At 56.3% G+C, this 15,351-nt stretch overlaps 2 protein-coding genes across 2 annotated transcripts; both read right to left on the bottom strand.

The window, feature by feature from the left end:
- Nucleotides 1-2,788: 2,788 nt before the first annotated feature.
- Nucleotides 2,789-5,607, bottom strand: VOLCADRAFT_92112 (uncharacterized protein; the record flags this gene model as incomplete). Its single annotated transcript, XM_002951480.1, has 5 exons — nucleotides 2,789-3,384; nucleotides 3,674-3,746; nucleotides 4,058-4,231; nucleotides 4,693-5,385; nucleotides 5,452-5,607. The coding sequence occupies 5 exons, from the start codon at nucleotides 5,605-5,607 to the stop codon at nucleotides 2,789-2,791; spliced, it is 1,692 nt and encodes a 563-aa protein (XP_002951526.1).
- Nucleotides 5,608-6,685: 1,078 nt separating this feature from the next.
- VOLCADRAFT_105142 (uncharacterized protein) lies at nucleotides 6,686-14,017 on the bottom strand (the record flags this gene model as incomplete). The annotated part of the gene is made up of 14 exons (XM_002951479.1): nucleotides 6,686-6,785; nucleotides 7,446-7,576; nucleotides 8,082-8,211; nucleotides 8,554-8,600; nucleotides 9,166-9,219; nucleotides 9,357-9,396; nucleotides 9,533-9,623; nucleotides 11,699-11,748; nucleotides 12,434-12,576; nucleotides 12,743-12,947; nucleotides 13,066-13,272; nucleotides 13,481-13,737; nucleotides 13,824-13,894; nucleotides 13,999-14,017. 14 exons carry the CDS (start codon nucleotides 14,015-14,017, stop codon nucleotides 6,686-6,688), a joined length of 1,545 nt encoding a protein of 514 aa, XP_002951525.1.
- Nucleotides 14,018-15,351: the final 1,334 nt, after the last annotated feature.

Below are 15,351 nucleotides of genomic sequence, written 5' to 3'. Positions count from 1 at the left end.
AGAGCTGGGGTGGTACGTTAGGCCCATATGGGCCCATATAAAAGCACCCACGCCAAGCTGTACGACCGCTTTTGCTTCTTTGTTCTCTCCCAGCCTTGGTTCGTGTTTTGCTCGTTGCCTATGCGAAGGCTGATTATCCTTTGGCTCCAGAAGGAAGTTCGTGCGCCATTGCGAGCGGAAGGGAGGTCCCGACGTAACCCCATCCCCAGAACGGAATGAAGCGCCATCGTCAAGTAGAAAATATTGCTTGGTTGATGCTTAAGAGACTGATGCAGGCGTTCTGCATGGATGAAGACGTCGTTTGCAGATACCTTGGGTGGACTTGTCCATTAAACTGCTGTCCTCCTCGATAAATGCCATCACATTGCGAACAGCAGCGTTGCGTAGAGCACATTTGTAAAGCCGGCTAAGACGATAACAGTCTTTGCCGGCCACACGACTCCTGCGGTGATGTCGCGAAATGTATATGTTTTACAATCGTCAGTATATATATGGTGTTATCATACAGTCTGGGCTGATAGATGCCATAACACAGCCTCTGTAAAAGGGAAAGGGCGACCGGCGACGAAGGCTGTGCCGTACGCGCCATGGCGATCTGACAACGCTTTGCGGATTGTACTCTCTCACGTCTTTGTCCTTATCCGGGATGTTCATGATGTGAAGAAGGGTTGCTATATGCGTGTCATGCATCATGAATTTGCAATGGTGTGCGCTCAAGCCAAACCCACACTCAAGGGTTTACGACCTTGTTTGTGATGGTCCATAATCATATTTATACCATTATACTCCTATGCATAAGATTTTGTGTTACATGATAGCAGTATTGTCTGCAAGGGCTAAGGTTGGCATGGCATCCTCGCCCCAAAACATACTAAGTCCTACCCAAGGAGCAACCTCGTAGGATCTCGGTATCCGAGCAAGGGCTAGCTTACAAGGCCTTTTCTAGCAACCCAGCTCGAGATGTCCTAGTGTCGCTCCACTGGGGGGCCATGTAATGGTAGAACTTCCTCCCGCGACTCCATACACAATCTGTGTATCTGTGCACATTATCATAAACAAAACACCCCTCAGGACCCCCACACAGTGTCGTCTCTCCCTGGCCCCGTCCGCCAAAACCATGAGCTGCACATCTCGCTATCACAGGTCGTGGGTGCCCCACGGATACGATCGTCGAACGCACGACCCTGGATGGTGGGCAACCCCATGCAGGTGGTTGCGGTGCCCGCACAAACTTTTCCAGACCATCTCAGTCCAGCCAGCCCCAAAGCCTACACGACCGCGCATAAGCCTATAACCGGACACTCCCGTAAGAGCGATTTTCTCCTCACGAAACCCGCTCCACCCGTGCGAGTCTTTCCGGCTGGAGGGTCCCCGTCCCCCTCCCTGTCTTTCGCGCCCGCTTTCCCTTCTTCTTCCTCGCCCGTTCCCGCCAGGGAGCTTGCGTCTACCAGCTCCCCCTACACATCTGAGCATAGAGCAGCTATGCCCTCTTCAAGGCTGCAGCAGGTGGTCTTGCAGCATTCACAGCTGTCAGGCTGGTAAAGCCCAGCTTCCCCTGACCCAACTGGCATAACCAAGATGCAGCCCGTAGCCCCTTTCCCGCCTTCCTGGACGTAGCGCGCTTGTCCAATCATCTAGGTCAGGCTCGGATGCAGCATGTATCCACGATCCCGCCGAGCCCCTTGATTCTGCCTGCCGCGAGCCGCAAGCCGTGGCGACACCTTGAGAAACCGACGCAGCAGACTCCCGAGTAGCAGACTCCGGTACGCACTGCCGCAGTGGCGGCACAGAGGTCAACGGCGGCCCGTGACAGAAGAGGCGCTGCGAGACCAGGTCCAGACGCTTTCCTCTTTCCACCAGGCTGGGCAGCACCATCACAACTGCGGCGTGCCCCTGCACCAGTCGCCCCCTGCGCCTCTGCAGCAGTGGCATTAGCATGAACAGCAATATGACAATTAGTATCAAGCAAAGTGGGGTAACGCACCAATCAGGAGTGAGGCGTCTGGCAACATAATAAAGTATAAAAGTATAGGTTGCGGGCATCGCCATCAGCCTCTGGCCCACAGCTGAATGCCCCCTTCCGCCTTTCATATAACGAGGACAGCGGGGCCTGCACCCAGCACGTAGCTGGGGCACTGACTCGCAGTGGCGGCAGTGCTCCTGCACCGCCCTGCCAGTTATTCTCCTCCTATCCGAGCACCACCACCTTGATCCAGCCACCCAATAGGCCTTCTGCTAAAATGATCCATACGCACATTCTATACGTTACTCCTGCCCTCTTAGCGGTTGAGCTTCATAAAAACGCTTACCAGCCCCACAAGATCCATTAGCGGCCGTGTGGAAGCCGCTGAAGGGTAACCTTGAACCACCTGGCCGTTTGTCGACAGGGCTTCAAAGACCTTAACTTCCTTTGTCCCTCCACGAGACCTTCAACGCTCGCCACACAGGATCAAAAGAAGAAGCAGGCGGAGCAGTAGCAGCCGCTGCAGGGACCCTCAGCCGGCTTCACTGCAACATCTCATATCACCTCTCTCCGCATGCTGCCCTGCCTGCCTGCTGCTCCAATCGCTTCACCGACCCGTCGCTTTACGGGTGCGTCCGAATGAACGCCGCTGCTGTACCTGCTCCCGTTCCCAATCTGCGAACTGACTTAGGGCGTAAATCGCCCAGAGCTCTTCAGATTCACGTGCAGGCCGCGCTCCTTCCTGAACCCAACCCCCAACCCCAAGGGCTGGTGTTGTAGAGGCTGCTGGTTTACAGAGACCAAACCGAGGCAGCTGCCCATATACTAGGATGAAGCTGCGGCGGTCGCGATGAAGCCGACGTTGGCGTCGGCGTGGGTAGGTGTGCCGGTACTGATGCATGATGTGGTGCTGAACGTGGCACCAATACGGTCGGCAGCAGTAGCCGCTGCATTGGGCGCTGCCTCCGCCCGTACCTCCGCCCCTACTGCTTGTGCCGGGTTCATCATTTGCTGCAGGAAGGCTGGGTGGTGGAAGTCCGCGGTGAGGGCTAGGTAGGCGTCCGTGAACAGTCGCCGCGAGGGGCCTGTCATGGCGCGAGGCGGTGCGGCACGCCGCCGCCGGCTCCTGCCGACTTCCTCCGTGGCCTCAGCCGGTACCCGCTCAGGCACCTGGTGGTCGGGGGCTCGGGGGTCCTCCCGGAGCTGTTGCTGCTGCCGCGCCTGTAAGGGTGGCCGCTCGTTAAGCAGTTCACTTCGCGCAGCCAGATCTTGCAATGGCGATGGCGGTGGTGGTGGCGGTGGTAGCACGTAAGGCTGCTTGGGCCCGTTGATCACCAGCGTGGACGTGGATGCAGCGGGGAAGCCGGATGAAGGTGTGCCAGTTTCGGAGACTGTGGGAAGACTGCATCGCAGGTCAGCCGCTGCGGCGGCGCAAGTTGGGGAGTGGAGAGGGTGGGGCGGCAAAGCGGCGGCGGAGTCACGCAAGGTTCAGATACGTTGATGAAGCAACGAATCTGACCACGAAAGGTACCAAGCACCCAACCTGCGTGCCTCTGCTCCCCCCTCTCTCTCTCCCCCCCTGCGTCCCAGTGTGTTTCCCATCCGCGTCCGCTCGCTCTCCCGGCCTCTCCTCCCTCTCCCGTCCCCTTCCCCCTTCCCCAGCCCACGACTACACATACATACGTACATACAATCACGCCACCAGCGCACCTCGTTGCAACCTCATCAAGTGCCGCCGCTCCGTGGCGTCCTCAGGCGCCGTGAATACACGAACCAGGTCTACCTGGACAGGGGCAGGGAGCAGTGGCGGCCGGAGGGAGGGAGGGAGGGCGAGCACCAGGGTTGGGGCCCCATGCAGGTGGGTGCGGGTGCGCCAGGTGGAGCAATTTAGCGTAGTTACAATGTGGAAGGAATAGGCGGCAGCGGCGGTGACAGCATGCATCGGCAGCCGCCGCAGGGTTTTCCGTTCGCGTATGCAGGCTTTCAATGGGGCCTCGGTACCTTTCCACCACGTTACAGCCACCCAGTTGCCCGGGTCAACCCAGTTCATGAAGAGAGAACCAAAGATTAAGACAACCCTCGTCAGCCACCCACCAGCTGGAGCCCGCACGGCTCGGCGGCACACACAAACTGCTGCGCCTCCGTCGGCGGCAGTACGACACACACGCTGCCGCCGGGCGCCAGCAGCGCGGCGCAGCCAGCGGCCAGGTCACTGAAGGGCAGTGACACGTCAGCGTGTCGCGCGGCAGCACGAGCGGAGGCCCGACCCTGCGGTGGAATTGGGGGAAGGGGCACGAGCATCAGCACATTAGCTCGAGGTGGAATCACTTAACACACACACACACACGCAACAAGGTACTCTGATCGAATCCTGTGGGACGCATCTTCGCCACGAACTAGCGCAGGTAACCGTGTGTGCGAGTGTATGTACGTCTGTGGGCGTGTGTACGTGGGAGTTTGTTTGTGTTCCATGCCTTAATTTTACCACCGCTCACCATGAAGCCGTCCTTGTGGATGGGGCTGCAGCTTAAAATGCACCGACGAACGGTATTCATATAAGTGATTGCAATAGTGGTGGTGGTGGGTCGTGCGCCGCTAATGGTAATCGTAAATGTTAAGTAATGGCGCTGCTGCGGGGATGGTGGACTATGGTGGCGCCCTCAAGGTGGCCGGTAGGACGAACCCCTTCACCCTCCCCCCCCACTCCACAAATAAACGCACAAACACACCGCCGCTGGCTTGCTGCTCTCGACAAAGTACGGAGGATTGGTAATGATCAGATCGAAAGGACCCAAGTCCTCTACGGCAGGGAATTCTGCTTGATGCTGGAAAGAAGCTTCTCCCGGCTCATTCGGCTCCTTTCCTTCTCTCCCCTCTTCTACAAACAGGTTTCCGCAGCTCCTCGCAGCCGTACTCTCTATTGACTGGGGAGCTGACGTTGCCGCCGCCGCCACGGGTGTTGTCACTGCAGCCACCGTCCCCTTCGGCGGGGCCTGTGGCGGCGGCCGCGCCGCTGCTGCTGCCGCGGCTGCTGCTACCAGCTGTTGCAAACTGCAGTGGACTACACGAATCCGGTCCGCCCAGGGACTCAGCACCACGTTCTCTGCCGCCTGAGCACATGCGTCCGCGTCCACATCAATCGCGACGATGCGCACGCTACCGGCGTTCCCATCGCCGCGTTTATTGCTGCTGCTGCCATCGCCACTGCTACAGCCGCTTTGGCTGTAGTCACCGCTCAGCTGACAATCTCCTGCGGCGGCTGCCATTGGCGGCCCGATGCCGGCAGTTGCATCGGCTGCGAGAAAGGCAGATGCTGCCGGCGCCGCCGCTGCTGCCACTGCTGTAGTCTTCTGCGCCATCATGAGAGCTAGCACGCCGGTGCCGGTGCCCACATCCAGGATCTTGCATCCGCGCCCGGAATGCTGGTGGGGTAGCGGGGGCGCTGGTGGGGATGCCCAGCTGCCTAAGAGCATGGCGTCGGTGCCCACCTGCGCCGTACAGAGTGCGCAGCTCACAGAGAGATACACAACGAAGGCGAGGTCCCGTTTGTAGAAGCCTCGCTGGCGCATGAACCTGACAGGCGTTGGGCTTGTTGGGGGCTGGGACGGCGATGGTAATGGGCGTGCTCTTGGCTGGCGCGACATGCTTGGGTCAGGACGCAGGAAGCTTTCATAACAGCGAGGACGTGCTGTGACCCTACTGCTACTGCTACTGCGGCTGTGGCTTGGCTTGGACATTTCCGTACCTACTTTCATAGCGCAGCGGTCCTGGTACACGACAAAGTGGCGGAACTTGAAAGGCTACGAGCGAAACCCGGTCTAAAGGTAAACGTTACTAGTTGCAGGCGGGATGCCATGACTTGGTGCTTCAGGATACATACCTTGCGGGAATCCACCGTTGGACCGCAACCCTCACGCACTGCAGCGCTGGTTTGCGATAAAGCGGAAAACTTTATTGTATGCCGCTGCCACGCGTAAAGTGGTTGCTTCTCAGCGCGAATCGACATGCCCAGCATTTTCGTTTTGCGCAGCACTGTAAGGTACAAAATGTTATCGATGTAATATTTACGCGCTCACTTGGTGATATCAGCAGGCATCCAAAGGTAAAAAATATACAAATTTCCGATGTAAGTATGTATGGAACTACAGAGTGCCGTATGCTTGGATCCTGGACAGCAGCTGTCCTGCTTGATTGCGCCGATTTCCGTAAAGGTACATTAAAGAGTGACAACGTTATTCGTGCACAAATGACACCGCGTTGAAACCATGCGCTCGACCTAATGCGTTCCCTGCACAAACACCCAACGCTTGAGCAACCACGCGCATGCCTTGCAGCAGCGACAAGCAATCCTTGTATTTCAGCACTTCGTCAACAGCAAGTCAACATCCTGCATCTGGGGCGTCCTTCGCGGCAACAGCCGATTTCCAACTGCAGGCTTAGGGCCGTTTGACAGAAATCATGGCCCCAACGGACCCAACAAAGAAAGTGTTCGTCTGCCTCAGCACACCGACGCAGCAGAGGAAAGCACAGCCAGAACGGACCAGCACGAAAGTAAGAAGCTACTAACAAACCCTCTTCCTCGTCCTCCTTCCCGGACCTGTCCCTTTGCCCGCTTTGCTTCATGCTCAGTAAAGACGCGGTCATCGCGAACTCGAATGATAAATCCATGCATACAACGGGCCTATTGCGCCCCGCCTTAGCCTACCGCAGTCCCTCGGGGACTCAATGGTGCGCCATGTGGCGCTCCCATCCCTTGATGATCATGGCTTCCCCGTAGTCGGTTTTCTTCCACTCGGGCAGCTGCTGAATGGCCGCCATGTACCTAGGGGACCACGAGGTGGTCGGAGAAGCGGCAGTACACGGCACACACAAAACAATGATCCGCGCCGGGACAAAGTGGAGGCGGCGGGATCGAGGTGAAGGAAGGGCGACCGGAGGGGAGGGTGCTGCCCATCTGGGGCGTTGCTTTCCAGAGTGGCAGAGAACTCCCCAGCGAAGAAAGAGGACACCACCAGCACCATACAAAGCCGCAACAGACTGGCACGTGACAATGACCGACTGGTAGACCAGCCATGTGGGCCACACTCGCTCACGCTTCTTTCATTCTTAAACATATGCGCACATGGCTCAGATACGCGACACAAGGGTCCTGCAGACAACATGCAAAAGCACTGCTATCCATACACACCATTCCCAGCTCGCCCAGCCCTTCCCAGCCTATTCCACCGCAACTTCAAGTGCGTAGCCAGAAAGCCTGGCCACCGCAAAAGCAATAGCAGCTGCGCTCTCGGCAGCATAGCATGGACCACCAAATCTGGACCTTTTCCTCCGGCACGTACTCACTAGGGCCATTTACGCTCGGATCTCTCCCGAGCCATGAGGCGATTTGTCGTTCCCTAGTCCCCCCACATCACCGACATCCCGCTTGCCTCCATGAGAAGCCGCCGCACCTCCCCCCCGCTCCGCCTCAACATCATCTCACCTCCTAACGGCGGCGAACTCCGGGGGCAGCTCCCAGCCCTTGAAGTGCTTGAGGGCCACAACGGCGTGGTACAGCTTGGGAGCCACTGCCGCGTCCGTGGCGTTGATTTGATGACCTCCAAAGAGGGGACCCTGGCGTGAAAGCAAAAACGCCTATAAGACGGCCTGAGCAGTACTTCTTTCGGGGAATAAAGCCGCCCGTGGAAAGGAAAAAGACGAGAAAGAGAACCCAGATGTTGCCCGACGCAGAGAACAGGGAGGGCCAACGGAAACGAATCAATCTAAAAACGATGCAAATTCCTAATCACGTTTCCTGACGAACTTCTTTCACGTCGTAAGAGTACTTTCATTTGCATGCATCCCCCATAAACCCGAGCAGTACAAAACCTTGTATTGTCGAAAGGCAATCATGAGGCGACGGTAGAGGCACACAAACACTTGCCGTACACTAGTTGGTGTTCAAACGTAACCTACGGAATGATGCCACATCCATGCATCTTCCGGCTCCAGTGTATTGACGCACTCTACATAGCATATACTCCTCGCTTTGCGCTTTTAGCTCGGAGTTCGTGACTATTCTTAACCCTTTCAACAGGAATCAGTCATCACACTGCCGTACTGTATTGCATTGTCGTACCTCAGCCTGGTGGGCCTCTAGGTAGTCATTCATTGCCTTCAGCTCCGAAATCAGCAGCGCCTGCTTGTCAGCCAGCTCCTCCGGCGGGCCCATTAGCACACCGCGGAAGGCGGGGAAGAGCTTGGCGCCGCTGTGCATCGTGAAAATGGCGGTGTGAGGTAATCGAGGCGGTGTTGTGTTTCAGGGCTGTGGGGGAGTGTAATGTCCTTACGTTTCTCTTTTTCCGTGGTGTGGTGAATTAGTGGTAAACGATACCGGAGAAAAGTACGTTACAGGCCGGGAATGACAATTAAAGCGATGGGTAATGGGTATGGCACGCACGGCGCGCGAGGGCTGCATGGCCGCAGCGAAGTATGGAAGCGAAAGGGAGAGCAAGCGGGGGGGCGCCTGGAGGACACATCATGCAGGGCGACAGGTGGTTCCAGCCGCAACAGCAACCCTGGTAGCCTGAACCCCGGGATTGCCTACTCACATCTCAGGCGGCACGGAGGACTTCATGGAGGGCTCCGGATACTTCTCCTGCAGTTAAAATAAACATTGTGGAACGGAGACAGAACGACGTCATGAGGTATGCGGATGCGGGTCTGCGCGGGCGTGCTCCTAACTTGTCATCGTGTCAAAATAGATCCATGGGGACCCACGTCGTCGTTGGCCCCGACCGAAGGGGCGACGAATGGAGAGCGAGAGGGAGCGGCCTTGCTTGGCTAGCCCTCGTGAGAAGCTAATTTGTCAGGTTAAACTGTGAAGCTAACTTGGCTCCGACCTGAAGCTCGCCTGCGTCCACTCGCGGTCGCTGGTGGGTTCACCGGAATACAGAGGCTCCTATGGTAACCCTCTCATTCAGATCGTTCCATCTCCGCCCATCCTGCTTCGCAATAACAACCTGGCTTATCGCTTCTCGATTTCGCCCCTCCACCGTTGCACTGGAGCTTCACTTGTGCCGGAGCTCTGGTCGGTCCGCCGCGCGCTTCAATTCACAATCATCATTTGAAATCATCATATCTCTGTTTAACACACAGTGTAAAACCTGTACAAAGCCCTTTTACGAAGCCCGCGTACACATAAGCCGATGCGTAGGATGTACCTCTAGATGTACGACAATGACGTCACTGTCCGGCATGTATGGCTGGCCGTCCTCCTGCAGGCAGTAATCGGCCGCGATGTACACAACAAGGCCGTCGTCGCACTCCCCTTGTGCATCCTTTGTTGCATGCCTTTATCCTCGTTGGATCCAGGGTAGGTGTAGAGGTACGGGTGGTGCACGCGTTCACCCACCTTGATAACGGGCACCTTGCCGCCGCTGACGTCTTGGAGCCTGCGACAGACCCCGGGCAGCCGCAGATCAGCAGAGTGAAGAGACCGCAGCGCTTTAATGCAGTTTACAAGAGAGAGAGAGTACACCTTCAATGAAGAAAACACCACGCATGCCCCCCCCCACACGCTCATCGCACCATGAAGGCTTATTGGCGAAGTCGATGTAATCCAGGGTGTACGGCACCTTTTTCCGCTCAAAGGTAAGCAGGGCGCGGTGACAGAAGGGGCCTGCACGCCGGTGACGCGCAAATGGGCAGTCAAGAGGTTTGAGGAATGGAGGCGGAGCCGCAAAGCAGAGTGTTTGTGTGGGTTGGGCGGGGTGAAGGTGCGTGCAGCGGGTCGGCGGTCTGACACAGTCCGGAACGGGAACCTTTGGTGGCAGCAGGTGCCGCGAACGGTGATCTGAGCTTAAGGCGGTGTGGGTTGAATGATATGCGCTCAGCGTATGGGATTACTTTTCGTGGATCATGCATGGCGAGGGGACAAGGCAATGGCCTTTCCTGAAGGGGCGAGGGCAACAGATGGTTTGATAATGGCTTGTAGCACGCGTATTTCATACGCACGAGAGAAGCCACACAGGAGTATATTGGGGGACAGGGAAAGCCAAGATGCCGAGGGCCTTGGAAGGAGGTGAGGTGCGCGAAGCAGCGGGAAGGACAACACTTCGCCGACATGAGAAGTCCGCAGCAAAGGCAGCTAAGATAATGAATAAGGATGTAGTCTTTCCATTAAACGCTGATGATTGTAATTTGGGAAGGGATACGGAATCGAGGTTGTCCAAGGATGGCCCAAACAGTCTCCACTCTCGAGTAGACATCTTCGCGAAAGACTTACAATCACCAAGCGTTTTGTTTGCAGGGTCTCCCTTAACGTAGATAACCGTATTAGCCATCGCTGCAACGCTGACTGACCGCAGATGTTTGTAAGTAGTTGCACGAGTAAGGTAGCGTTGTGGCGAAACGCGTGGCAGAAGCATCCCAAATACTTGTGACGAAAAGCCGGCAAATTCTATATCTAAACCAAGTCAGCACCGTTGGCTAATGACGGATGTATGCGTTGCACACTGGTTACGTATACGTTAGGGATCGTGGAGCCTTCAATGCGCGGGACTTTATGCGTGCCTGGCTTACAGTGTGCCTGGCTTACAGACATAGTTCCAGTTATCATCACACCAGCTCTTCCTTTGTGACTCGGATGTCGCTTGCATGGTACCGCGGGTCATTCTCTGCAAACCCCTTTGCAGTTCAGAGCAAAGTCTCTTATCGAATTAGCTGAAACATACGTTTACGTAGGTCGAACTGAAATAAACTTGAGCGGCCTTGGCTGATAGTGGTTGGACTACCGGACTAAAGCCAACCCCTTACATAATGCGTCGTGCCAAAGCCAGGAATTCGCTCCGCGATCCTTCCAAACGCCGTGCGAGCGCTATGAGATCCAGACAAGGACGGCTGTATTCGCTGTTGGCAGCTAGCTTGCGAGGATCATATCCACCCGAGAAGGCCCGCAGCAGTGGTGGTTCGGATGGTGTTTCACAACAAGCGGGCCCTGCCAGTGGTGGGGCAATGTAAGCTGGAGGCGCCTCTCGAGACTGGTGCTGTCTTCCAGCCTCGATTTTGTTACCATGATCGTCATTGTCCCTGAAGCACATGATAGGATTGCGCCTGGTCTCTGTCCGTCATTTACACCAATGAAGATGATGCCTAAATCCCCCACCCAGCTGCTTCTGCCAGAGGTCTGCAAAGGGGCCCTAATCCTGTGGCCGGACCGCAATCCTAATTCTGCCCGGCGGGGGCCCAAATCCTAATCCTGTTGGCCGTGTCGTAATCCTTGTCATGGAGCTGTATTGCAACCGAAATCGTGTGGCTGGTTCGTTAACCTTAATTTAGGCTTGGGGCCCCAATCCTAATTCAAGGGTGCCATGACACGGAAACACACACACTGCGATACAGGCGCGAGGCGATGGCAATGCAAGTGCCAATAAAATACAATATTACAGCGGGTACATGATGAAATGAAGTAAAATTGGAAACATAAGAAAACAGGCTGACGAAGCTGCACAACCTGACCATTTCTGCAGTACCGTGCCGTATGACACGCCAGGAAGTGTTTAAACAGGACATCACGTCCAACCACCTTGATTCAAGCACCTACAGATGTGAATGTGGGGCAGTCGAGGATGAAACGTACGTTTTTACTGAATGCCCGGCTTACACAAGTACAGGGGCTAAATATGAACGTGACCTTGTGTTTCAAGGGCACGACTTGCACACGATTAGGACAGAGGCCCCACCCCTGGCACTAACCGGGCTCCTGTCGGACATTTGGGAGATCCGGAGCTGCATGCAGCTGCATGCTGAAGCGGACGAGGGAGGATGATGTAGATCCACCACGTAACCGCACTAACAACGATTTACCGCCCATGGGCCCCCCGGCCTCCATGGACACCCCCGCACACGTGCGGAACTTGTAACTTGTAACTTGTAACTTGTAACTTGTAACTGTAACTTGTAACTTGAGAAAACCCAGGATGCATCCGCACTATCTACACTGATCCACACACCCAGAAGATATGCATGTGTTTCAAGCCACGCAGTTCACCGAAGCCCAGATATGTACAATCAGCCACATGCAGAGAGGTGCCGTACAGGTTCCGGAGGGTTACGGCACGTTCCAGCTTTGACGGCATATGAATAGCGGACCCTTCCCTGCACATCTAGATGAATACACGCACATCGCACTTGATCGCACACATCAGGGGTGTCAAAGGTCCTAACCGTACACGTGAACCATCACAACGAAGTACACGAGTGGTATGACAGTGACCATGCAACGATTGCTATTAATATCGCCCAGTCACGTACTGTAGGGTAGAAAATCCACACGTCACTGCCCACTAAATGCCCGTTCCCCATATAATCGCATGGAACACATACAGGTCGCCAGCACATTTACCTACATCAAAGCTGACCCTAATCACGGACGGCTGACCAAAGCCGACATCCGCAACCGCTACAACACACACAGCCCGCCTGCTTCACTTCCTGAGGTACAGCAACTCGCTGTTCTTCTTGGCGTTCACAATGTCCGGGTACGCAAGTGTGAGCTCCTTTGTGCCGTACAGGATGTTGTCAACGCACTCCACACCCAACATCAGGCTGTGGTCCTGGTTGGCTACTTCGTACTGCGTACGGCAGGAACAGATCAGGGCGATAAGGGTGATAAGGGTGCAGTACGACTCGTGTAGGGATATCCGTTTGGGTTATACTGGGAAGTTCAGGCTGCGACAAATACGCTGGGCTTCAGGCCATGCGGCAAGGTCATGCCCTCTCAATACGGCCGTGGCCTACCTTGTAGCTGCCAAAGCGGCCGCGGCTCCAGATCCCGAACTGCTGCAACCAGGGCAGCGCCTTCTCTAGCACCTCGTCGCGGCCCAAAGACGGGGTGGGATAGCCGTGCTCGATTCGGCGGTGGTACAGCGACACTACCTCGTCACCTGGCTTCATGAGCTGGGTGTTGATAGCGCCGATAAGCGTGTCACGGACGACGTCGGACCTGCCAGGACGGTGCGACCCACAAGTTAACAGAGCACCCCAATACTGCTAGCCGATTCGCCAGGATGCGGCCGCACAACGCAATACTCTGTAGCGGTCCCCACCCGCTTCCCACTGACCAAGTGCCCGCAGTGCCGCCCAGTGTGACCGGCTCCTGGTTGACCGGCTTGTAGCTGGATTCGCTAACCTCAAACATCAGCGACCAGTAGGGGCCCTCCTTAGGATCGCTGCTGGCTGGCGCGCTGCCGTCGCCCAGGCACAGGGTCGGCAGCTTTGCGTCGTCCGCCGGGCAGTTCAACTTCGCGTAGTTGGAGAACACCGTGCACCTGAGGAGATCGCATGCAAAGTAGGCAAAGGTGTCAACCATGAAGGCCGAAAGGCTCCATGAGCCGTCAGCGTCCTGACGCATTGCGGTCTAATTGAGTTTAGTCCAGGCTAACAAAGAAACGGACTAAAACGTTGGACATACATTTCGGAAGGCCGGCCATCGGCTGGTCCTGGCCGCTCAAGACGATAAACCTTGAGAACACCCACCGGTAGAACGGGCAGTTGCTCTCCGGGAAGTACAGCCAGCACTTGGTTCCATGCGGGCACTCCCCACGGATGCCAATGCCGATGATGTGAGAGGAGCTGTGCTGCAACCCCTTGGCCCACTCCTCCTTGCCCAGCCATGTCAGCGTCAGGTCCAGCGGAGTGGTGGACACCAGCGCGTCGTACTGGTACTGGTGCCCGTTCTCCAGCGTTAGCACCTTAGCGTCCTTGTCAATGGACACCACTTTCTGGCCGTAGCGCTGTGGGTATCGGAATTTGTGCCGCCGATCAATGTATTACACCGAGAAACTTTCTAATACATACCACACAGGACTTCCAGGCTGACCAGGCTGGATTCCTGGAGTGCTTCTTTCCATAGGTGCTTATGCAGGCCGTGACCGTGGCCTGCTAGTGCAGCTGCGGTTCAACGACCCGATGGATGCGATCCACATGCATAGCGTCATCCATGGCTTGCGGCCACCAGTCCGCGATGAGGTCTTTCACTCCTGCTGCCGACGCACCTTGGATCAAGCCGTCCATGGCGGCATGTATGTATATCGGGAGAACCCGTCACGGCATCAGCAACCCGAGGAATTTGTACCCAAATCCCTGGCCATAGCCAGATCCAATGAAGGACTTCATCCATGGTGAGACGACCGCCATCACTCCTGTCAGGGGGTTAATCTCGGCACTGTCATTTTGGACCAGGATTCAGCCCGCGCCGTTTTGAGGCCCTCGGCAATAGGCGGCGCGGCCCCGAGGCTGCTCACCCTTCAGCTGTGCATGCCACGTCTGCTGCTGTAGAATCGGTCTCGATAGTTGTTCTGACGAAGCATTAGGCGTGTCTGCCGCTCCAGTTGTAGCCCCGGATTCAGTTCTTACGCCCTTAACCTACTAGGATAATGACCCTCCCCGACCTTGTGGAGGTCTACTCGGACTATCCTACAGTCTTCCATGCCGGCGAGTGGCAGCTACACCAACCCAGGGGCAACGTGGGAGAATCCACGTGCGGCCCCACCCATCTCCATGGTACGGGGCTCAGGTAAGGCCGGTCCCAGCACCATGTCCCATCCCACCATACCGCCAGCAGAGTGGACCAGGGCTACGGAGGAGGGCAGCAGCATGCCGGCATGGCAGCAGCTCCAACTGGACCTGCGCGGCTGCCACTTTGGACATGCAGCCCCCAAGATGGACAAACAAAGCTGGAGCTAGCGGCCCTTTACTGGGAACCCATCTCCGGGCCTATCCCCGCAATTAATGTCAGTGATGTCTCAACATCTGGAGATGGAGCATGAAGCGCACTCAATGGAGATGCCAAAGTGGAGATGCAGCATCACTGCTACCCCTGCCTGGGATGTTCAGAAAACTCCTTGCTATGCCTGTTGGGGCACCTGGTAGCCCATTTGACGAGCTTCACGAACATGATACAACTTTCTCTGGAGATCAGCTGCTTCCTGGGAAGGGTATCCACGCCATGTAGAGGCGTCCTTGCTGGGCACATCCGCACTGTTAAACGGCTCCGGCTCGGAGCAGGAGGCAGCAGGTGAAGTCTGGAGCAAGGCGAGGCTCCCCAGATGGTGCAAACCCTGGACAGATCAAAACACCCGCTGCCCCAGGGATTCTCATTCCAGGGTCCACGGAAGGGATAACAACGGACACTTGCAGATTACTCAGCGCTTTGGGAACCGTGCCCAGTTTCTGCGCAAGGCCTGGAAGCCCGAGTTGTATGCCAGGCATGGGGACCTTCAGATAAGCAACCCCTCGCTCAAGGGATCCGTTGCGTATGACCGAGGGATCTTCTCTGGATGCTCAACGAGCAACCCTCAAACCTTAGGGTACGTGCCAAAGGGGACGCACAAGCTCACTGCTGTCCA

Source organism: Volvox carteri, assembly GCF_000143455.1.
Source record: "Volvox carteri f. nagariensis unplaced genomic scaffold VOLCAscaffold_24, whole genome shotgun sequence".
NCBI lineage: Eukaryota > Viridiplantae > Chlorophyta > Chlorophyceae > Chlamydomonadales > Volvocaceae > Volvox > Volvox carteri.
This window is presented reverse-complemented; position numbering and strand designations above follow the sequence as displayed.